Below are 24,616 nucleotides of genomic sequence, written 5' to 3' on the forward strand. Positions count from 1 at the left end.
AAACTCTAACACGACGACTGTCTGACACGAGTAAAAGCCAACGAATGGCAGCAAGTTTGTTACTTTTGGATTTCCAGCATGCTGGGTTGATAACAGGACTACAACTCGTGTTAGCCAGTTTTATGTAGAAAACAGCTAAAGTTGCGAAATTCAGTTCTTTTTATTTAATTTATGACTTGTTACGTGTTGTATGTTTGTCCTACCAATGGTCGCTGAAAAACGAGATTTAGACACAAATATCTACAATATTAACACGGTTTGCGTGCTACCGCCAAATGCACAATTTTTTTCTGTTTGGATGATTTGAGAAGGGGTTCCGATACGCGAAACTGATCATGAGTTAAATAAAAAGAAATGAATCTCGCAACTTTGGCTGTTTTCTGCATCAAACGTTTGTTAGTTACCTCACGAGATATCCGTTGTAAACACGGAGACAATTACAGGCAAAATGCAGCTCAGAGGTGAATCACAGTAATTAAAAGAAGAAAACATTGACATGCCCATTAAATTAATGAGGATTTTTGGTTTCATGGCTCTAGTCATTGTAATTTCGAGACAAAAAATTGTCATGCAAACTATGATGACAGAGCTTGGAAGCGCCAGGTAACTCAAATTTAATGGGTATCTTTGGTTGGGATAAGAATGAAATGGATGTAAATGATATATTATTCCTTTGTGGCTCAGTTGGTAGATGTAATCATAGTGAAGGTATAAGACACTTACACGACGTATATAGTATCACACGTAATAGTAGATGTAATTGTAATCACATTAAACGATAGTGTCAAAAGCAGCGTAACTAACAGTCATTGCTAGATGTTACTCTTGGTCTACTTGGTGAATATTGCCATGATTCGGCTCTAGTTTTGCTGGAATTGGGTTATTAATTATTAGCTCCATATGATACCGGAAAAGTAAAATTCATATAGTGGTAAACGGAGCCAAAGATAACATTCGTAGGCAATGCCGAGATGTTCTTTAATAATGGCACAATGTTGTGTAAATGTTCTAGATGCGTAATGACTTGCTTTCGCTTTAAGCACAAATGTTGCTTTTCAAAGTTAATGGACACCATAAAACAGATATAGGATTACTAACTAATCAAAGAAAAGAAAGTCAGAAGTAAATTTGTTATAACAGACTTGATGACTGCAATAATAGGAAACTGAGGATTATTATTTCATTTCAATCGACATGCAACCAAATAGTCTCTTAAGGCTATTATAATTAAGAACAGGAAGTAATGAAACTTAAAGCTGTAGTGGAGAATGATTATAAAGAGTAATAGATATGAAAAATTAAGATGTGATGTTTTGACTCACGTAAATTAGACAGACGCGGATCCGATTCCACAGTTATTAAAATTCCCAACAGTTATCCACAGACTGGAGGTATTCCTTCGGATTAATACCAACTTTAGTAAGTGTGGCATGATTAACATACTCAAATTTGTGAACGAGGTACAGTTCTCTGATTCTGAACATGTCATCTTTGTTGTGTAGCTGACGGACTGTCACACAAGCCCTTCAATGGTCTTTTTAGATATTTCAGTACTTCAGAACTGACTTACGGAACAAAAGCTACAAAGTCAACAACAACGTCGCATACCAGGATGACAGTAATAATAATTATTCTTAGAACAAAGAATATTACGTTCTCGTAGACCATAAGTGACGGACCGATTGCCACATTTATGTTTTGATATTTTATCTCATAATCAACAAAAATTTTGCAGAAATATAGTGACCGACGGCGAGTGATGTCCAAACTAGACGTCGCAAACTCAAGCATGGGTAGTTGCAGGAGATGAGAGGACAGAATGTCTGGGGCCGGAGGGAAGTCTTAAGTGGGACCCGAGCAGCCTTACATCAGTCCTAATGTCATTATTTGTAATTTCTGCTACCAGTCACTTATAATTTATTTTATGTTTGATCTAACATAATACAACGCGTTTCGAACATGTTCTGTTCATCATCATGCGTTTATACATATACAGGGTGTTACAGAAAGGTACGGCCAATCTTTCAGGAAACATTCCTCACACACAAATAAAGAAAATATGATATGTGGACATGTCCGGAAACGCTTACTTTCCATGTTAGAGCTCACTTTATTACTTCTCTTCAAATCACATTAATCATGGAATGGAAATACGCAGCGACAGAACGTACCAGCGTGGCTTCAAACACTTTGTTACAGGAAATGTTCAAAATGTCCTCCGTTAGCGAGGATACATGTATCCACCCTCCGTCGCATGGAATCCCTGATGCGCTGATGCAGCCCTGGAGAATGGCGTATTGTATCACAGCCGTCCACAATACGAGCATTTGGTACCGGGGTTGCGTAGACAACAGCTTTAAATGCCCCCATAAATGAAAGTCAAGAGGGTTGAGGTCAGGAGAGCGTGGAGGCCATGGAATTGGTCCGCCTCTACCAATCCATCGGTCACCGAATCTGTTGTTGAGAAGCGTACGAACACTTTGACTGAAATGTGCAGGAGCTCCATCGTGCATGAAGCACATGTTGTGTCGTACTTGTAAAGGCACATGTTCTAGCAGCACAGGTAGAGTATCCGGTATGAAATATGATAACGTACTCCATTGAGCGCAGGTGGAAGAACATGGGGCCCAATCAAGACATCAGCAGCAATGCCTGCCCAAACTTTCACAGAAAATCTGTGTTGATGACGTGATTGCACAATTGCGTGCGGATTCTCGTCACCCTACACATGTAGACTGCGATAATTTACAATTAGATCACGTTGGAATGAAGCCTCATCCGTAAAGAGAACATTTGCACTGAAATGAGGATTGACACATTGTTGGATGAACCATTCGCAGAAGTGTACCCGTGGAGGCCAATCAGCTGCTGATAGTGCCTGCACACGCTGTACATGGTACGGAGACAACTGGTTCTCCCGTAGCACTCTCCATACAGTAACGTGGTCAACGTTACCTTGTACAGCAGCAACTTCTCTGACGCTGACATTAGGGTTATCGTCAACTGCACGAAGAATTGCCTCGTCCATTGCAGGTGTCCTCGTCGTTCTAGGTCTTCCCCAGTCGCGAGTCATAGGCTGGAATGTTCCGTGCTCCCTAAGACGCCGATCAATTGCTTCGAACGTCTTCCTGTCGAAACACCTTCTTTCTGGAAATCTGTCTCGATACAAACGTACCGCGCCACGGCTATTGCCCCGTGCTAATCCATACATCAAAGGGGCATCTGCCAACTCCGCATTTGTAAACATTGTACTGACTGCAAAACCACGTTCGTGATGAACACTAACCTGTTGATGCTACGTACTGATGTGCTTGATGCTAGTACTGTAGAGCAATGAGTTGCATGTCAACACAAGCACCGACGTCAACATTACCTTCCTTCAATTGGGCCAACTGGCGGTGACTCTAGGAAGTACAGTACATACTGACGAAACTAAAATGAGCTCTAACATGGAAACTAAGCGTTTCCGGACACATGTCCACATAACATCTTTTCTTTATTTGTGTGTGAGGAATGTTTCCTGAAAGTTTGGCCGTACCTTTTTGTAACACCCTGTATAGATACAGAGAAATGTTACTTAAAAATTTCGTCACTGTTTTCCGATGTAATTCATGGTGGTTGACCGAGCGAGGTGGCGCAGTGGTTAGACACTGGACTCGCATTCGGGAGGACGACGGTTCAATCCCGCGTCCGGCCATCCTGATTTAGGTTTTCCGTGATTTCCCTAAATCACTCCAGGCAAATGCCGGGATAGTTCCTCTGAAAGGGCACGGCCGACTTCCTTCCCCATCCTTCCCTAATCCGATGAGACCGATGACCACGCTGTCTGGTCTCCTTACCCAAACCAACCAACCAACCAACCAATTCATGGTGGTAAAATACAAAGTACAATAGTGTAATGTTACTCAACAGCTCCGCCATACACCAATGACGCAAGTGAAGCTACAAAGCCATAAAATCGTAAGTGATCAACTGTCATATAAAAGCCTTTCACACGAATTTCGCAACACACAACTGATGCAAAACTATTTGTCTCCTATACAGGCTGTGATGTCATACATAGCCAACAGCAAGAAAAACCAGCAGATGACATCACTGACATCGATTTCCGGCCATCCACAGCCCCCCCCCTCGCCCCTCCCCCAAATGTCTCACCAACTACTACAGTAACGAACAATGGACAAAAAAGTTCTAGATTAATTTAGTGCAAGACAATTTATTTTTAAGCAACATTCATCTGTATGTATGTATGTATAAACACCTGATGATGAACAGCACATATTCGAAACGCATTGTATTATGTCAGATTACACATAAAATAAATTATAAGTGACTGGTAGCAGAAATTACAAATAATTATCGCACATAGTCACGGTTCGCAAACGTAACAATTATGGCCAGAAATAATCCTAGTGTCTCTCAAGAAGCCTCGCTCTGACGTCTGGCGCAATGCCGTAAGTGTCTCCCTCCCCCAGCGTTTTGCAAAATTTTATGTGGTCGTTTCCATACACCTAATTGGCTAACTCACAGCCTCCATCTCGCCAATCAAATCATTTAGAAATAAGTGAATGTTTGCCTTCAAAAATCCTCTGTGTCTAGCCGAGTACATTCCACGCTGCTTATTTTGGACAACGGTGAATTTCAGGACCGACAGACTCCGGCTTAACGGTTGTACATGTTTCGTGTGTGGACAACTCGAACTGCCCGTGCTCCGAATGATCTGATTCATTGACAGCAGTTAGTATTGAAACTGTCTGTCTGAGAATGTCTTAAATTTGTTACATATCATGTGGAACTTTCTAAGCACTTCGAACAGAATGATCTGCTCCATGCTAACTGCCATAGATTCTGAAAAACATTGGTCAAACGAAACCGAACTAGCGCTTCCCACACAAAACATGTAAAAACAACGATTCGAGGCAATGAGGTGGTATTTTTATTAACTTCCTAATAGCATTTAACTAACTGTAACGCCAACGCCTACTACATAGAGTACTCGGACTGTCAAATGGTGTGTCCAATGTAATTTGTGACCGGATTGTGGTAGGGACGACAAAGCGTGAATGGAAGGTCATCCGACCGATATTGATGTAACCACAGGGAACTATGTTGTGACACTTACCGTCTCTGTTATGTCATTTACCCACCAGAAAACTTTATAGTAACTTAAGGCGATGCAGTTATATATAATGAAGTGTTATCTGATAAAAGCTGCTTAAATGTCCAGCCAGATATGGATATGATTTCAAAGCGGTGCAAAGGTTGCTAACTTGCTTTAAACGTTCAGAAGTATCAAATTGTGCTCTTCACTAACTGGAATCAGTCTACTCGTAGAAATATTTGGGTGTAGAAATTTGGGGAGACAGGAAATGGGACGATCACATAGGCGCAGTCACAGAGGAAGTAGGTGATAAACTAGCGTTCATTGGTGCAATGCGGGAAAATGCAATCGGTCTATACAGGAGTTTCTTAGGAAACTGTTGTGCGATCCATCCCAGAATATTGCTTAAAGTGTATGGGAGCCATAGCGAAGGGAACTTAATAGCGGATGTCGAAAGCGTATAAAGAGTGCAACACGAATGCTTACAGGCTTGTTTCATTCTTGGAAGAGCGTCACGGGAACATTGTAAAGCAAAACTGGCGTAACACAGTGGCCTGCTGTTCCGCGAGAGCCTGCAAAGTATGACGAACCAGTCTTGAGTGAGGAATTTGGGATTAAACTGCAGCCACCTACGTACCCTTAGGGACCATGAAGACAAGATTACCCTAATTACTGCACGCACAGAGTAAATTTAGAAGTCATTCTTCCCGTGCAACGTACTTGAATTGAAGAATGCGAATCCCTAATATGTACGAGGTGCATTCAAGTTCTAAGGCCTCCGATTTTTTTTCTCCGGACTGGAAAGAGATAGAAACATGCACATTGTTTTAAAATGAGGCCGCATTCATTGTCAATACGTCCCAGAGATGGCAGCACCCTACGGCAGATAGAATTTTACCGCCAGTGGCGAGAATGAAAACTGTTTTAAATACTTAAAATGGCGACGTTTTCCTTACTTGAAAAGCGTGCAATCATTCGTTTTCTGAATTTGCGTGGTGTGAAACCAATTGAAATTCATCGACAGTTGAAGGAGACATGTGGTGATGGAGTTATGGATGTGTCGAAAGTGCGTTCGTGGGTGCGACAGTTTAATGAAGGCAGAACATTGTGTGACAACAAACGGAAACAACCTCGGGCTCGCACAAGCCGGTCTGACGACATGATCGAGAAAGTGGAGAGAATTGTTTTGGGGGAGCGCCGAATGACTGTTGAACAGATCGCCTCCAGAGTTGGCATTTCTGTGGGTTCTGTACACACAATCCTGCATGACGACCTGAAAATGCGAAAAGTGTCATCCAGGTGGGTGCCACGAATGGCTGCCCGTGTGGCATGTTGCCAAGCAATGTTGACGCGCAATGACAGCATGAATGAGACTTTCTTTTCGTCGGTTGTGACAGTGGATGAGACGTGGATGCCATTTTTCAATCCAGAAACAATGCACCAGTCAGCTCAATGGAAGCACACAGATTCACCGCCACCAAAAAAATTTCGGGTAACCGTCAGTGCTGAAAAAATGATGGTGTCCATGTTCTGGGACAGCGAGGCCGTAATCCTTACCCATTGCGTTCCAAAGGGCACTACGGTAACAGGTGCATCCTACGAAAATGTTTTGAAGAACAAATTCCTTCCTGCAATGCAACAAAAACGTCCGGGAAGGGCTGCGCGTGTGCTGTTTCATCAAGACAACGCACCCGCACATCGAGCTAACGTTAAGCAACAGTTTCTTCGTGATAACAGCTTTGAAGTGATTCCTCATGCTCCCTACTCACCTGACCTGGCTCCTAGTGACTTTTGGCTTTTTCCAACAATGAAAGACACTCTCCGTGGCCGCACATTCACCAGCCGTGCTGCTATTGCCTCAGCGATTTTCCAGTGGTCAGAACAGACTCCTAAAGAAGCCGTCGCCGCTGCCATGGAATCATGGCGTCAGCGTTGTGAAAATTGTGTACGTCTGCAGGGCGATTGCGTCGAAAACTAACGCCAGTTTCATCGATTTCGGGTGAGTAGTTAATTAGGAAAAAAATCGGAGGCCTTAGAACTTGAATGCACCTCGTAGTACAATGGAAAATACACTCTACCAAACGCTTCAGAGGTCGCTATTATGGATGTACGAGGGGGTGCTGATAAGTCCGCGGCTTTATAAAGAAAAAATGCTGTTATGGATTTGAAAAAAAAAACTTATTTACTCAGAATATTCCCCATTGAGCTCAATACATCTAAATACATCTATGACGTCTTTGACACAGCTTCTTTAACCGATCTATATAAAAAATAAAAAGCCTCGATTGTGCTGCAAACTTCTCATCCGCAGCCTTTTTAGCTTCCTCAGTATTCAGAAATCGTCTTCCGTTGAGACGTTTCTTGAGGTCTGGTAACAGATAATAGTCTGAGGGGCCAAATTAGGTGAATAGGGTGGATGGCTGAGGATTTCAGAGTGAAGATCTACCAATTTTTGTCGCTTGATGGGCGCTTTGTGACGAGATGCATTGTCTTGCACAAACAAGATCCCCTTCCTCAGCTTTCCTTGACATTTGGAGACCAACTGTTGCTACAGTTTGTCGAGAAGTTCAACGTAGTACTTTGCCGTGATGGTTTTGTCATGTTGTCAGTAGTCAATAATAATTTATCCCAAAAGTCGGATGGGAGCAACCTGTCTGGTGTTCTCTGTGTTTTGAACTTCTTTGGAAGTGGAGAACCACTGCGTCTCCATTCTCTGAACCCTTCTTTGGTCTATAGATCATAAGTGTACATCCATGTTTGTCCATGATGACGAGATGGCCCAAAAAACCCACAGGATTCCGGCGGAATTGGATCAAAATTGACTGAAGCAACCACTTGTTCACGCTTTTCGTATACATTGAGACATTTTAGATTAGATTCACTTTTCGTTCCATAGATCCAAAAATGAGATGATTCTCGTGGGTGTGGAACATTTCATAGGAACCCATTTGTCTGAAATCTTTTTCAAGTACAAAATCTCATGAATAAAATGATCCACACATACTTGGGATATACCCAGGGTCTTTGATATCTTTTTAGCAGTTATCCTCCGATCATCCAGTGTCACGGAATTAACAGCATCCACGGTTTCCGGACCAGCAGTTATTCTCCGATCATCCAGTGTCATGGAATTAACAGCATCCACGGTTTCCGGACCTGTTACTTGAGTAGGCCTTCCAAAAAGCTTTTCATCTTCAGTGTTGAAACGATCTGTTTGAAACGTAGCATCCCAGTTCTTGATAGTGGAGTAGGAAGGGCAGTTATCACCCAATGTAACAGGCATACGATCATAAATTTATTTGCTTATGTTCCCTTTTTGAAGAAACATACTAAATCACAGAACGACTCCCTTTCACTGTGAATTCTATATTTTCTTGCGACATGTTCACTTCAGACCTGCTCTGTTATGCGATTACTATCACATATAATGTAAAGAATACGACGTAATTCCAAAATGTCAGAATTAATCTACATCCATTTTAACTAGGAGTTGTCGTGTCCTGACATAGGTGGGAGAGGGAGAAAAGTGGCTGCTGGTCTGTCTGCGCTCCCGAGCGGTACAGAGCAGAAGGCAGGACAATTCACAGTGAAGGCATTTAATTGTTTTCTTTTATCTGGGCCAATACTGGTACAGGCATTTACTAGAAATGCAGGTGGTGAGACTTGGTAGGGAACTCGTTGCAGAGACTCTTGGACAAACAGGGTTTTGAAATAACTGTTTATTCCAGCCACGACTAACTAATACACTGGAGGCTAGTTCTAGGGTTAGAAAAAACATGACTAACACTGTTACAACACAAGCCAGTGCAGAAGTCCCAGGAGTGGATGCTAACCACAGTAGCAAACACTAGCAGCATCTTAAGGCAATAACTTAGTTGCAAAACAAAACATACTGAATGCGACACTGTTCACTGAGGCACTCCAAGTGAAAGAGCAGACTTACGCGGAGCTGGACCGAGGCTGGAGTCGACAGACGCGGATTCGGCGCCCAGATCGTCTGACTGTGAACTCCGGCAAAATGCTGAAACTAGGGGTTTTAAAGAGTCGAGTGTGGGCGCTATTTTTTCCACTTAAAGATACCCAGCCAATCCCGCAGGTCTCTTGCAGGCGCCTGCCAATCACGGTTTAGTTAGGTCCCCTTTACTGCTAAGACGGGGATGTTAATGCAGTTGCACTAACTAAGTCAGTATTTGGTATCAACATTGTTCAGCTGAAAGCTAAGCGTAACTGCTCTGCCAAATAAGGCTTGCAACATTATTGGTATACGTCATTTAGCCCCGCTCCTCGGGCTCCCCGGAGTAGGGACTGCTACGTCAACAGTTTTTTGGCGTTGTCGCACTCTTTCTAACCCTTGTGAGCCCACTGGCGTTGCTGTTCTCAGGGCTGGTATCAAGCTGGTTTTATATGCTAATACGTGCCTGTTGGTTACAAAGTTCTACGGTGGCAACCTACCACAGCGTCTAGACGACATATGAAGTTACATGTTAATTCCTTGAAGAGTAACTAGCGCCATGGGACCGTGTCTGGGGGCGTCTGCATTTTCGCAAGGCTCTCCCCTTACGGTTTACTTCATGTAACAATATCTCTCCTAGTTTCGTCTGCCCTCAGCATCGTCTCTGCTTCCGCGTCTTGGAGCGCCTGTTCTCCTTTCTCACAGCATCAAGATAACACTACAGTAGCAAGGAATAATCAGTATATTACAGAATAGCAAATGACTTATCAGCGCCAGCTTTTACAAGTACAATTCTGGCCATTGTAATTGTGACAGCAAAAAGAACAACAAATAAAATAAGGTGCGTATACACTATGATAGACAGAATAACACATAAATTGGACCAGAAACCTGCATGGCGAGCAAGAACTAATAAAATGATAAAAGCTCAAAAACTAACATGGTCTACGTACAATAAAAAATGTCTATCAATTAAAACAAAATTAAAACATTACAAGACGGTGGTTCAACCAGAGGTTACATACGGAAGTGAAACTCTTTTTAAAGTCACCCAGAAAAACAGAATTGACAAAATTTTAAAAGTAGAGAGAAGAATTGCTAGAACATGCATAAATAAGAAATATCAAAAAGCTGGGCAATGGCGGATAGTTCCAAATGAAGTGGTATACAGAGAACTGGAGCCCATCACTGATACTATACGAAAGAAAAGGATCTCTTTTTGTGGTTACATTCTGAGGACACCAGAAACCAGATTATCAAGGAAAATTATTGAGAAACTCTGGAATTTGAAACAACAAGGAGGATGGCTTAAGGAAATAAGAGAGGATATGGAAGAACTGGAAATAACTCTGGATGATTTGCAGAACAAAACGCCAAATTTAAAGAAGTTGAGGGACACAGAAATAAGATTTAAACCGAAAATTGACAAACGACATACAATGAAAAGGGTATTTACAGATAAGGAACGACGAAAAGCATCGGAACGAATGAAGAGATACTGGGCCACTCGGAAGGGGAAAATACCAAAGAAGAGGACCAGAAATGATTGACTGAAGTGGTCCAATGAGGCCGTAAAAGCAGAAGAAGAAGAAGAAGAAGAAGAAGACAGAATACATGATTACAGTTGTAGCTGGTTGGAGGATATACAGGATGCATAATTTAGTACATGCTGCTGTCAAGGGTGCCATCAATAATGCCTAGAGTCCGGCTGGGCATGACTCTAAATGCCCTCGGATGACAGATTCCGTGCTGCTTCATCTTTGTACCAGATTTCAGCGGATGCTAGTTTCTTGGCAACCCCAGACCAAATGTTTTCAGTGGGTCAGACACAAGGGTGTCTACAGGACAGTTTGTATGTGGGGGAAGGGGAGACTAGACCAGTCGATGTGGAGTATTTTTAATATTTTGGAAGACTGATGGCGACTTTTAGTTATCCATAAAACGTACGTTTCGATCCTGTTAAAAACTTTATCCTGTGACAAATACTAGGCCATGGTACTCACGTTCTATAAAAAAGGAATAACACGTTATTTCTTTTTCCTCAGAGCACGTGGGGGTGGGGGGGGGGAGGTGGCGCCTCGAACCGCGGTCCCTTGCCCCTCTGCGCATGGGTACCCGAGGTGAAAGATCAATAGAAGGTTCAGGGCAACAATCGAAATCTTCTGTATCGAGGTAGGTAGGAACAGCATTGGCAACATGCAGTCTTGAATTATTTTGTTGAAAGATAAGGTTGCGGAGATCTGGAAAACATGGCAAATCATAAAAGTAGCGCTGCTGTCCAAATTACCCGCTATGTATTGTGTAGGTACCAAAAAGCACCCCATACAATGACGCCAGGTGCTGGGCATATACGTGAACGACAAATGCAACGTGACGAGCTTCGCTCTCATCGGAGACACCACACTCTAATACATCCATCGTGATGCAGTAATCAGAACGGGGACCCGTCTGCCAAAACGGCGTGATACGACTTCTATGTCCAGTGTTGTTATGCAGCACGCTTCATGCCATGTTTATGTTTGTAGATTGCCGCTTACACGTATGTTACAGTTTCAATGCCTGGTATGATGTATATAGAAGTAATTAAGAAAGATCTGTCTGAGTAGTCAGTGTACAAACCACAAGGTGACTGAACAACGTTTCACAGGTGATTATAAGCTGTACGCAACGTGTGAGAACCTCAGGCCGCCGTCCACCGTGGCGCAAGCCGTTTCATACCTGAGACCGGCCACCTGGAGCTACCAACCACCGCTCTCTGCAGATGGAGACCCGTGGCTCGCAGACGAGGAGCAGTGCGACGTCGTCATGGCGGCGATTCGTGATCTTTCGCAGAACGAGGCGTGGGAACTCAGTAACCAGCTCGTGTGCCGCATCGCTGCCGACTGCGTTCATACCTGCACTGTACAGTGGTACGTACGCCACTCGGGGCCACAACCAATAATCTTATGCCTAATCCTCTTTTCTTCTTAAATTTCTTCTGTATGCTGTCATCTACATCTACATGACATCTACATGACTACTCTGCAATTCACATATAAGTGCTTGGCAGAGGGTTCATCGAACCACAATCATACTATCTCTCTACCATTCCACTCCCGAACAGCGCGCTGGAAAAACGAACACCTAAACCTTTCTGTTCGAGCTCTGATTTCTCTTATTTTATTTTGATGATCATTCCTGCCTATGTAGGTTGGGCTCAACAAAATATTTTCGCATTCGGAAGAGAAAGTTGGTGTCTGAAATTTCGTAAATAGATCTCACCGCGACGAAAAACGTCTTTGCTTTAATGACTTCCATCCCAACTCGCGTATCATATCTGCCACACTCTCTCCCCTATTATGTGATAATACAAAACGAGCTGCCCTTTTTTGCACCCTTTCGATGTCCTCCGTCAATCCCACCTGGTAAGGATCCCACACCGCGCAGCAATATTCTAACAGAGGACGAACGAGTGTAGTGTAAGCTGTCTAGTGGACTTGTTGCATCTTCTAAGTGTCCTGCCAATGAAACGCAGCCTTTGGCTCGCCTTCCTCACAATATTATCTATGTGGTCTTTCCAACTGAATTCGTTCGTAATTTTAACACCCAGGTACTTAGTTGAATTGACAGCCTTGAGAATTGTACTATTTATCGAGTAATCGAATTCCAACGGATTTCTTTTGGAACTCATGTGGATCACCTCACACTTTTCGTTATTTAGCGTCAACTGCCGTCTATTACTACGAACTGCGACCTTCCTGACAGGAAATCACGAATCCAGTCGCACAACTGAGACGATACTCCATAGGCCCGCAGCTTGATTAGAAGTCGCTTGTGAGGAACGGTGTCATAAGCTTTCCAGAAAACTAGAAATACGGTTTCAACTTGAGATCCCCTGTCGATAGTGGCCATTACTTCGTACGAATAAAGAGCTAGCTGCGTTGCACAAGAACGATGTTTTCTGAAACTATGCCGATTACGTATCAATAGATCGTTCCCTACGAGGTGATTCATAATATTAGAATACACATATACACCCCAAAACCCTACTGCAAACCGACGTCAGTGATATAGGTCTGTAGTTCCATGTATTACTCCTACTACTCTTCTTAAACACTGGTGCGACCTGCGCAATTTTCCAATCTGTAGGTACAGATCTATCGGTGAGCGAGCGGTTGTATATGATTGCTAAGTAGGGAGCTATTTTATCAGCGTAATCTGAAAGGAACCTAATCGGTATACAATAAGGACCTGAAGACTTACCCGTATCAAGCGATTTGAGTTGCTTCGCAACCCCTAAGGTATGTACTTCTAAGAAACATATGCTAGCAGCTGTTCGTGTTTCAAATTCTGGAATATTCCATTCGTCTTCCCTGGTGAAGGAATTTCTAAACTAAACTCCATCCGAACAGGCTACGGAAGGCCCAACGTTACCGACCGACCACCGCTTCATCCTCTGCGAATAGGCGTCATTGCTTGTGGATATGGAGGGGCACGTGATCAGCACATCGCTCTCCCGGCCTTTGTCAGTTTTCGTGGTCGGAGCCACTACATCTCAATCAAGTAGCTCCTCAATTGGCCTCACAAGGGCTGAGTGCACCCAGCTTGCCAAAAGCGCTCAGCAGACCGGAATGATCAACCATCCAAGTGCTAGCCAAGCCCGAAGTGCTTAACTTTGGTGGTATGAGGGGAACCGTTGTTAAGTCTGCGGGAATGGCGTTTGCCTATACTGTCGTCTTCTTTTCCTATATTCCGAGACAATAACCATTGCTAACCACACCGCACAACCAATTGGTCAGTCCCTAGGAGACACCATGCTAATACCTTGAAATTCCGCCTCTAGCCTGGAGCCACTCATTGATGAATGGATCCCGTGTAGTTACCAGTTCTACATCTACATCTACATCCATACTCCGCAAGCCACCTGACGGTGTGTGGCGGAGGATACCATGAGTACCTCTATCGGTTCTCCCTTCTACTCCAGTCTCGTATTGTTCGTGGAAAGAAGGAGTGTCGGTATGCCTCTGTGTGGGCTCTAATCTCTCTGATTTTATCCTCATGGTCTCTTCGCGAGATATACGTAGGAGGGAGTAATATACTGCTTGACTCTTCGGTGAAGGTATGTTCTCGAAACTTCAACAAAAGCCCGTACCGAGCTACTGAGCGTCTCTCCTGCAGAGTCTTCAACTGGAGTTTATCTATCATCTCCGTAACGCTTTCGCGATGACTAAATGATCCTGTAACGAAGCGCGCTGCTCTCCGTTGGACCTTCTCTATCTCTTCTATCAACCCTATCTGGTACGGATCCCACACTGCTGAGCAGTATTCCAGCAGTGGGCGAACAAGTGTACTGTAACCTACTTCGCCGGCCGACGTGGCCGAGCGGTTCTAGGCGCTACAGTTTGGAACCGCGCGACCGTTACGGTCGCAGGTTCGAATCCTGCCTCGGGCATGGATGTGTGTGATGTCCTTAGGTTAGTTAGGTTTAAGTAGTTCTAAGTTCTAGGGGACTGATGACCTCAGATGTTAAGTCCCGTGGTGCTCAGAGCCATTTGAACCATTTGTAACCTACTTCCTTTGTTTTCAGATTGCATTTCCTTAGAATTCTTCCAATGAATCTCAGTCTGGCATCTGCTTTACCGACGATCATCTTTATATGATCATTCAATTTTAAATCACTCCTAATGCGTACTCCCAGATAATTTATGGAATTAACTGCTTCCAGTTGCTGACCTGCTATATTGCAGCTAAATGATAAGGGATATTTCTATGTATTCGCAGCACATTACACTTGTCTACATTGAGATTCAATTGCCATTCCCTGCACCACGCATCAATTCGCTGCAGATCCTCCTGCATTTCAGTACAATTTTTCATTGTTACAACAACAGTTGGTGGGGCTGTTGAATGCAACATTTTAGGCGCTGGTAAAGACAATCGCAGACGTTCTCTACGGTTACATAATGGGTGATGTAGAGGGCTAATCAAGGTGCGATACGCCACCTGAGTGTTTGTCAAATTTAGATGTACTGGTAGAGCCCTGTGAATGTGGCTGTTGTTATGCAGAAAGATGGGAGTGTCCACAACATACTCTTCACGGAGATGTGGAAAATAGGGCAACACTTTCTGACCCAGAATGTTGAAACAAACACCCTGTTTCACGTTCACTGTGACCTGAATGAGTCGACCAAAGCCATGGTAAGAAAAACACCTCCATAACGTTACAGAACCAGAGCCTCAACTACTTCCTGCTTCCATTGTAGGTTAAACGCCTCATTGCGCCATCTGTGAACCTGACACCTTGACCATTTGAAAAGAGGCACAATCGCGACTCGTCGGATCTCGCCACAACCTCCTACTCAGCTACCATCCAGTTTCTGTGTTGATTGGTCCACTGAAGATGCTTATGTGCCACTGAAAGTCTGTGCAGTTCCATTCGCGATGGTCGCTCAGAAACTACGAGGGCGGTTCAGAAAGTAACCTCCGATTGGTCACAGTGCGGGTTGTGGGGGGAGTAGCGACGCCATCTGTGCGTTCACGCACTCAACAGGTCAGTCGGCATCAAGCCGTGGTCGAGTGAACGTCGTACCTGCGCTAGTTTAGTTTTTGTGGCAGTTTGAAATGTGTGCTGCAATAGAAAACCCCGCCAAATGTGAAGTGCGTGCTGTCATAAGGTTTTTTACAGCCAAAGGATATTCTGCAGCAGCTATTCATCGTGAGCTTTGTGCCGTGTACGGACCAAGAGTTATGAGTGAAGGAGTTGTCCGTGAATGGGTACGTTTATTTAAAAGTGGACGAGAAAACGTTCATGATGAAGAGAGGAGTGGTAGACCATCATTGGTGACTGACGAACTCGTTCAGACAGCTGATGCAAAAGTTCGTGAAAATCGACGTTTCTCAATGTCGGAGTTGTCTACTGGTTTTCCACAGATTTCTAAGACTCTCTTGTACGAGATAGTGACAGCAAGATTGGGTTACCGTAAGTTCTGTGCACGATGGGTGCCCAAAATTCTTACTGACCACCACAAAACTCAAAGAATGGCCTCTGCATTAGACTTTCTGTCACGTTATGAGGACGAAGGAGAACCATTGTTAAACAGAATCGTGACCGGTGACGAAACCTGGATTAAGTACGTGAACCCTGAGACAAAAGAACAATCAAAGATGTGGGCACATTCAAATTCGCCTACCAAACCAAGAAAAGCCTCGCAAGATTTTTCTGCCAGAAAACTGATGGCAACGGTGTTTTGGGATGCCAAAGGGGTGTTGTTGTTTGAATTCATGGAACGTGGTACGACCATTAATCAAGACGTGTACTGTGAAACAATAAAAAAGTTACGACGGGCTATACAGAACAAACGCCGTGGTATGCTGACTTCCGGTATCGTTTTTTTGCACGATAACGCCCGTCCTCACTCTGCTCGCAGAACAACGGCCCTTCTTGAGTCCTTCAAGTGGGACGTTATCAACCATCCACCTTACAGCCCAGACCTGGCGCCAAGTGATTATCACCTCTTCATGCATTTGAAGAAATGGCTCGGGTCACAGCGGTTTGATGACGACGAAGAGCTCAAAGATGCGGTCACAGGCTGGCTCCAGGCACAAGCGGGTGATTTTTATGCAGAAGGAATTTCAAAGCTTGTGAAGAGATACGATAAGTGCCTCAATCGCTATGGAGACTATGTAGAAAAATAGTGCAAAGATGTAGTTGTAAGATGTATATATTAAAATATTTTTATTTAACTTGGTGTATTTTTTTAAATCAACCGGAGGTTACTTTCTGAATGGCCCTCGTAGTTGAGATGGACGTGCATTCAGTGACTGCAGCAATTCCTGTCGGGTTTGAAACCAACTGTCAAGCCGTGAAGTGATATTCATCTCCGGTCCCAGTAAGCTACGATCTTTCTGTGACGCTGTCTCTCATCTTTGTGGACAGTACATCATTCCTTGTAGACATTTGTATGACTATATTCTGTGCTGATACATCAACAAGCCAGGTAACTTCATTTACGGCATTCTCATGAGCAGTTCTAGACAGGACAGCTGATTTCTGCCCTTCCTTAAGATCCCGTGAGTACCTAACTCACTGTTCTGATTTCAGACGAGCGACTGGCACACGCATACCGCGATAATCACCTTACTGTTACGGTTGACGTCAGTGGTGGAAGGTCACGTGACTGCTTGGTTCCAGTCCTGCAACTCCTACAGCACTCCACAGGAACCCATATGCTCTTTTAAGGAGCTGACTAGCTGTCGTGTGCGTACTGTAAGACCTTCGGTACACACACCATCAGATTGACTTGTCGCTCTAACGAAGTAGGCGAGTGTCAGCAATATGTCTCGTGGTCTTATCGTGGCATGTTTATCTTCTGCCGTTAGGTCAGATGATAGAAATGCCACTTGCACGCTTAGAGTAGCAGATTGACGGTGACCAACTTTAAACAGAACTTGATTAATTTTCACACAAATTTATTAAAATAATAACAAGCATAAAATTACTTAACTTGATTCTGGATGCTATTTACAATTGACAATCTGAAGTTCCCTTGGTCTTGGTACATTAATCTTATTCTCACATATCTCTGATACTTGACAAAGTGTCTATACATTTATCTTCATGGCTATGTGCAGGAACATGGTAATCTTATTAGGCGCAGACTGAAACTTGACTATAGACTGGTACAGACAAATGTAGACTCGTACACACTGGTGCAGACTAATGCAGACTGACTAATCAGAGGTCCGTACACTAGTTATAACACCTTGCGCGTTCATGTATCACTGTGCGAGTGTGATCGGCGAGGAGAAAAGCTTCTACAATAGCACCAATCTCATTGACTGCGTTACATATTAATACGCGGATCAGCGGAAGCAGAATTTGGTCCGTCTCTAAGGCAGCGCCATTTCGTAGTGCGGAGACAGATGAGCGCTGTGCCTGCGCTGTTGTGCTTAGCGGGGCGCACTCTAGTGGGAAAGTTGTGTACGCGCTGCCTGCGCGGAACTATGTACACAGCACTAGCATTGTCTGGTGGATTTATTTCATGCTTTGCAGATTATTTACGCTTTGTAAACATTTCGACTATACTTATTTCGACTAATGGTAAGCATCGGTTAGAAATCACGTTTTGGTTGCCAACCGGGCGTAAACACAGTTTTTTCGTTTTTAATTCCACTCAGAACTATTGTATCATTATCAATGAGTTAAGTTCTTTGCGCAAAAGTTATGTCATTTTACAATCAGTCACACAAGTTTATTTTTGCTGCTGTTACCGACATTCGTCTATAGATGTGACCACCACAACTTTTCTCTAAATATCTGAAAATCTCAAGTCCTATACTTCGCAACACAATTAAAGGATCACTTTTTTTGAAACCCTATAGTTGTTTCCCATTGCGTCGCAGAAGTTTAAAATTTGGCTCAAAGATGCCTAAAACATTTATTTGTCATGGTGAAAAAGCGTGGCGCCATGAAACGATACTCTCGTGCTAGATGACACATCAAACAGCAAGGTGCCGACACATGCGAAATAAAGGTCAGAGCTCAGAGGCTCATGTGACGTGTAACGTGGGTTAATGATGTCACACTGGCACCAAATTTCACTATAGCTCTACCCAGCGCTACCGTGAACGTATCACACTATGGGAAATTCGTTACATCCCCCCCTCCCCCGATACCCACATTTCACCCTTTCTTTTGACGCCTCTGCGGTGGAGGTAACAACCGCGATGCTCAGGATTGAAATTACGCCGATTTCTTACGGCTGGCTGAGGAAAACGTTTCAAATACACCGCCGCTCAGAATCCTCACGAAAACGCCTCAGGAGGTGGTACAAATGGGGTCGATGAAACCACCCCTTCTTTTGGGGCGCTGGTTACGACACATTTTGCTGTCAAAAACGACAGTTTGCAGTGCGATGGGCGATAGCACGACATTCCTGACAGTGTTCGATACTGGTGACCTCTCCCTCCTCCCCCCAAGACCGTTCAACCCTTCTCTAAGGACTTCATGGGGCTGCAGCCCCATTCAGTGGGATGTGACCTGTTAGGAGTGTAGCGTGCCCTCAGTTTTTGCCCAGTTGTGCAGGATGGAACCACTGAAGAACTTTCAAAACCATTCTAGGAAATGTGAACTTGATTTGAAATAGAAGAGGGTGTTTATGCTTTTCCAATCTACTGCTTTGCAGTCTCATATGGCATGATCACAGTCGGATAGCCGGCCGGTGTTGCCGTGCGGTTCTAGGCGCTTCAGTCTGGAACCGCGTGACCGCTACGGTCGCAGGTTTGAATCCTGCCTCGGGCATGGATGTGTGTGATGCCCTTAGGTTAGTTAGGTTTAAGTAGTTCTAAGCTGTAGGGGACTGATGACCACAGATGTTAAGTCCCATAGTGCTCACAAGGGAACCTCCCCATCGCACCCCCCTCAGATTTAGTTATAAGTTGGCACAATGGATAGGCCTTGAAAAACTGAAAACAGATCAGTCGAGAAAACAGGAAGAAGTTGTGTGGAACTATGAAAAAATAAGCAAAATATACAAACTGAGTAGTCCATGTGCAAGATAGGCAACAACAGGGATAGTGTGAACTCAGGAGCGCCGTGGTCCCGTGGTTAGCGTAAGCAGCTCCGGAACGAGAGGTCCTTGGTTCAAGTCTTCCTTCGAGTGAAGAGTTTATTTTTTTATTTTCAGACAATTATTAGAGTCCGTCCGTCCATCCGATGCGAGGTAACTGCGCCGTTGCATGAGGACGCTACACCTAAACAAACATCGAAACACACGACGTCAGTCGACAACAGCGCGCGGAAGAGAGAGTATTCCTGCTAACGAGGCTCCCTGGCTGGCAGTCGACTGTTCGCTACTTTGGACGAGAGTGCATTAAATACGTGAGATGTGTTCCGTGGGCAATATAAATCCAGCAAATATAGCTCGCGACTTAAATAACAAGGTCAATGAATATTTTCCGAACTGTAAGTTCGCGGTGCGGTGGCAAAACACAGACACTAAATTTATTACAGTGAACAGAGACGTCAATGAACGAACGGAGAGATCATAACTTTGCGAAAATAAAGGAAGAAAACGTTTCACTCGAGGGAAGACTTGAACCAAGGACCTCTCACTCCGCAGTTGCTCACGCTAAGCACGGGACCACGGCGCACCTGAGCTGAAATTATCCTTGATGTTACATATCTTGCATATGGACTACTCAGTTTGTATATTTTGCTTGATTTTTTCATAGTTCCACACAACTTCTTCTTGTTTTCTCGAATGACCTGTGTTCAGCTTTTCAAGGCCTATCCACTGTGCCAACTTATAACTAAATCTGAGGGGTGTGCGATGGGGAGGTTCCCTTGTCAGAGCCATTTGAACCATTTTGAGCAGTCGGATGCAACATTGACACATACATGAATAAAACGGCAAAGGGTCCCTATAAGACGCCTGAGTTCGCCAACACCCTCGCTGCCACCTGCGCAACTATGCTGAGCATTTCAAAAACCTACCTCTACACTGACTTCGACTCACATTCAGTTCAGTGACACTACCCGCCTGCTCTGGCACCTGAGGGCCGGCAACCCCTGGGACACCCCTTAGATTCTACATGCCAGTAAACAGGCGATAGAGCAGTAATCGAGTGTCACTCTGTTGAATGGGTGTCGAAGTCTCTGCACAGATACAGTTACTCGGGTAGCACTGAGGCTGTTACCGAATGGGGAGCCTTAGAGGAACACTTTGCCATTTGACTCACACAGGTCTATGTGAGGACTGGGCCTGAGTCGTGCTTGGGTTGCTCAGTTGGTAGAGCACTTGCCTGCGAAAGGCAAAGGTTCCGAGTTCGAGTCTCGGTCCGGCACACAGTTTTATATCTGCCAGGAAGTTTCATATCAGCGCACACTCTGCTGTAGAGTGGAAATCTCATTTTGGTTTCAACTTCTTATGCCAGGGTCAAGTGAATGCGATTAAATAAATATCATTTACAGTACACCAATAAAATATTCGATTCTGTCAAGCGCCGAAGGATAATTCAATTATTTTATTTTATTATTATAGTGTCGTCGTAACTGCTTCACGTCTGCTGTGCAGTGAGCTACATTAATTTAAGTATTAACTGTATTTTTCTTCCATGTGTTTTTGCTTTTAGGAAGCTTTAATTGTCGAGTGCTAGTAATAGTGTTCCATAGATTTCGTGTTTGTTTTGAATAGTTGGAGAGAGTCCCTTTAGTCAACCATAGTGCCAGTAGTGCTAGTGTGTTTTCAATACAGTCCAGAGACAGCTAGTGCCATTTTCATTGTTTTCTACAAGAAGTGTCTCGCCACCACAGTTCAGTCAACTATCAGCCGCCTTTAGTTAATTAGCAGTCTAGTTAAAAGTTGATTAACTCTCTACAGTAAATTGATTTCTTAGGATGGATAGGATGTGTGACTGCTGTGTACGGACGCAGTAGGTGCTGCCCACTGTTCGCGAACAGCTGAACGTGTTGATGGCCGTGGTTAGCCGTCTTCAGGCTGCTGCCTCGGAGTGTAGCGGCAGTGGGGAGTCTGGTGCGTCGCATGGTACACCCCAGGTGTTACATGCTTCACCCACTGTCCCTGCTGTCGAGACATCTTCGCGGGTACCGGACGCGGTTGGGCCACCCTCTCCCCAAGGGGAGTGGCGGGTTCAGCGGCGCACGAGGCGGAGGGTCAATGTGGAGGCTGGCCGTGTGGCATCGCCCGTTCTGCCTGTGAGTGGACATGTGGCCGCTCCTTCGGCAAGGTCCGAGCAGGCACACGGGAGGAGGGGTTTGTTAGTTATTGGGAGCTCCAACTTTAGGCGGGTGATGGAGCCCCTTAGGGAAATAGCGGAAAGGTTGGGGAAGAAGGCCAGTGTTCAAACTGTCCACTTGCCGGGGGGTCTCATCCGAGATGTGGAGGAGACCCTGCCGGCGGCGATGGAGAGCACTGGGTGCACCCGACTGCAAATTGTTGTTCATATCGGCACCAATGACTCCTGCCGTGTGGGTTCAGAGGTCATCCTCAGTTCGTACAGGCGGTTGGCGGAATTAGTGAAGGCGGAAAGCCTCACTCGCGGGGTGGAATCTGAGCTAACTATTTGTAGTATCGTTCCCAGAACCGATCGCGGTCCTCTGGTTTGGAGCCGAGTAGAAGGCTTAAACCAGAGGCTCAGACGATTCTGCGGAGATCTGGGGTGCAAATTTCTCGACCTCCGCTATCGGGTGGAGAAATGTAGGGTCCCCCTGAATAGGTCAGGCGTGCACTACACGCAGGAAGCGCCTACAAGGGTAGCGGAGTACGTGTGGAGTGCACATGTGGGATTTTTTAGGTTAGAGAATTCCCTCCCTAGGCCCGACAAGACGCCTCCTGAGACGCGGCAAGGTAGGAGTAGGCAAAATGCAAAAGGGAATAACAATATTAATGTGCTATAAACTACAGGAGCGTCTGTAGAAAGTTCCCAGAACTGCTCTCATTAATAAACGGACACAATGCCCATATAGTACTAGGGAGAGACAGTTGGCTGAAACCAGACGTAAACAGTAATGAAATCCTAAACTCAGATTGGAATGTATACCGCAGAGACAGGCTGGCAGTGAAGGGGGAGGCGTGTTTATGGCGATAAGAAGTGCAATAGTATCGAAGGAAATTTACGGAGATCCGAAATGTGAAATAATTTGGGTGAAGGTCACGGTTAAAGCAGGCTCAGACGTGGTAATTGGATGTCTCTATAGGCCCCCTGGCTCAGCAGCTGTTGTGGCTGAGCACCTGAAGGATAATTTGGAAAATATTTCGAGTAGATTTCCCCACCATGTTATAGTTCTGGGTGGAGATTTTAATTTGCCGGATATAGACTGGGAGACTCAAACCTTTATAACGGGTGACAGGAACAAAGAATCCAGTGAAATTATTTTAAGTGCTTTATCTGAAAACTACCTTGAGCAGGTAAACAGAGAACCGACTCGTGGCGATAACATATTAGACCTTCTGGTGACAAACACACCCGAACTATTTGAAACAGTTAACGCAGAACAGGGACTCAGTGTTCATAAAGCGGTTACTGCATCGATGATTTCAGCCGTAAATAGAAATATTAAAAAAGGTAGGAAGATTTTTCTGTTTAGCAAAAGTGACAAAAATCAGATTACAGAGTACCTGACGGCTCGACACAAAAGTTTTGTCTCAAGTACAAATAGTGTTGAGGATTAGTGGACAAAGTTGAAAACCATCCTACAATATGCGATAGATGAGTATGTGCCAAGCAAGATCGTAAGAGATGGAAAAGAGCCACCGTGGTACAACAACCGAGTTAGAAAACTGCTGCGGAAGCAAAGGGAACTTCACAGCAAACATAAACATAGCCAAAGCCTTGCAAACAAACAAAAATTACGCGAAGCGAAATGTAGCGTGAGGAGGGCTATGCGAGAGGCTTTCAATGAATTCGAAAGTAAAGTTCTATGTACTGACTTGGCAGAAAATCCTAAGAAATTTTGGTCTTATGTCAAAGCGATAGGTGCATCAAAACAAAATGTCCAGACACACTGTGACCAAAATGGTACTGAAACAGAGGATGACAGACTAAAGGGCGGAATACTAAATGTCTTTTCCAAAGCTGTTTCGCAGAGGAAGACTGCACTGTAGTTCCTTCTCTAGATTGTCGCACAGATGACAAAATGGTAGATATCGAAATAGACGACAGAGGGATAGAGAAACAATTAAAATCGCTCAAAAGAGGAAAGGCCGCTGGACCTGATGGGACACCAGTTCGATTTTACACAGAGTACGCGAAGGAACTTGCCCCCCTTCTTGCAGCGGTGTTCCATAGGTCTCTAGAAGAGCGTAGCGTTCCAAAAGATTGGAAAAGGGCACAGGTCCTCCCCGTTTTCAAGTAGGGACGTCGAACAGATGTGCAGAACTATAGACCTATATCTCTAACGAAGATCAGTTGTAGAATTTTGGAACACGTATTATGATCGAGTATAATGACTTTTCTGGAAACTAGAAATCTACTCTGTAGGAATCAGCATGGGTTTCGAAAAAGACGATCGTGTGAAACCCAGCTCGAGCTATTCGTCCACGAGACTCAGAGGGCCATAGACACGGGTTCCCAGGTAGATGCCGTGTTTCTTGACTTCCGCAAGGCGTTTGATACAGTTCCCCACAGTCGTTTAATGAACAAAGTAGGAGCATATGGACTATCAGGCCAATTGTGTGATTGGATTGAAGAGTTCCTAGATAACAGAACGCAGCATGTCATTCTCAATGGAGAGAAGTCTTCCGAAGTAAGAGCGATTTCAGGTGTGCCGCTGGGGAGTGTCGTAGGACCGTTGCTATTCACAATATACATAAATGACCTTGTGGATGACATCGGACGTTCACTGAGGTTTTTTGCGGATGATGCTGTGGTATATCGAGAGGTTGTAACAATGGAAAATTGTACTGAAATGCAGGAGGATCTGCAGCGAATTGATGCGTGGTGCTGGGAATGGCAATTGAATCTCAATGTAGACAAGTGTAATGTGCTGCGAATACATAGAAGTATCCCTTATCATTTAGCTACAATATAGCAGGTCAGCAACTGGAAGCAGTTAATTCCATAAA

General features: G+C 44.4%; 1 protein-coding gene across 5 annotated transcripts in view; it reads left to right on the forward strand.

Annotated features, from left to right (window-relative positions):
• Positions 1-24,616, forward strand: part of LOC126469834 (uncharacterized) — a 214,450-nt gene that overhangs the window by 7,289 nt on the left and 182,545 nt on the right. For all 5 annotated transcript variants that reach the window (XM_050097129.1, XM_050097126.1, XM_050097127.1 and 2 more), the window contains exon 2: positions 11,701-11,962. In XM_050097129.1, coding sequence (XP_049953086.1) covers positions 11,701-11,962 — 262 coding nt within the window. The remainder of the gene's footprint in view (positions 1-11,700; positions 11,963-24,616) is intronic.

This window comes from Schistocerca serialis, chromosome 3, assembly GCF_023864345.2.
Source record: "Schistocerca serialis cubense isolate TAMUIC-IGC-003099 chromosome 3, iqSchSeri2.2, whole genome shotgun sequence".
NCBI classification, from domain to species: domain Eukaryota; kingdom Metazoa; phylum Arthropoda; class Insecta; order Orthoptera; family Acrididae; genus Schistocerca; species Schistocerca serialis.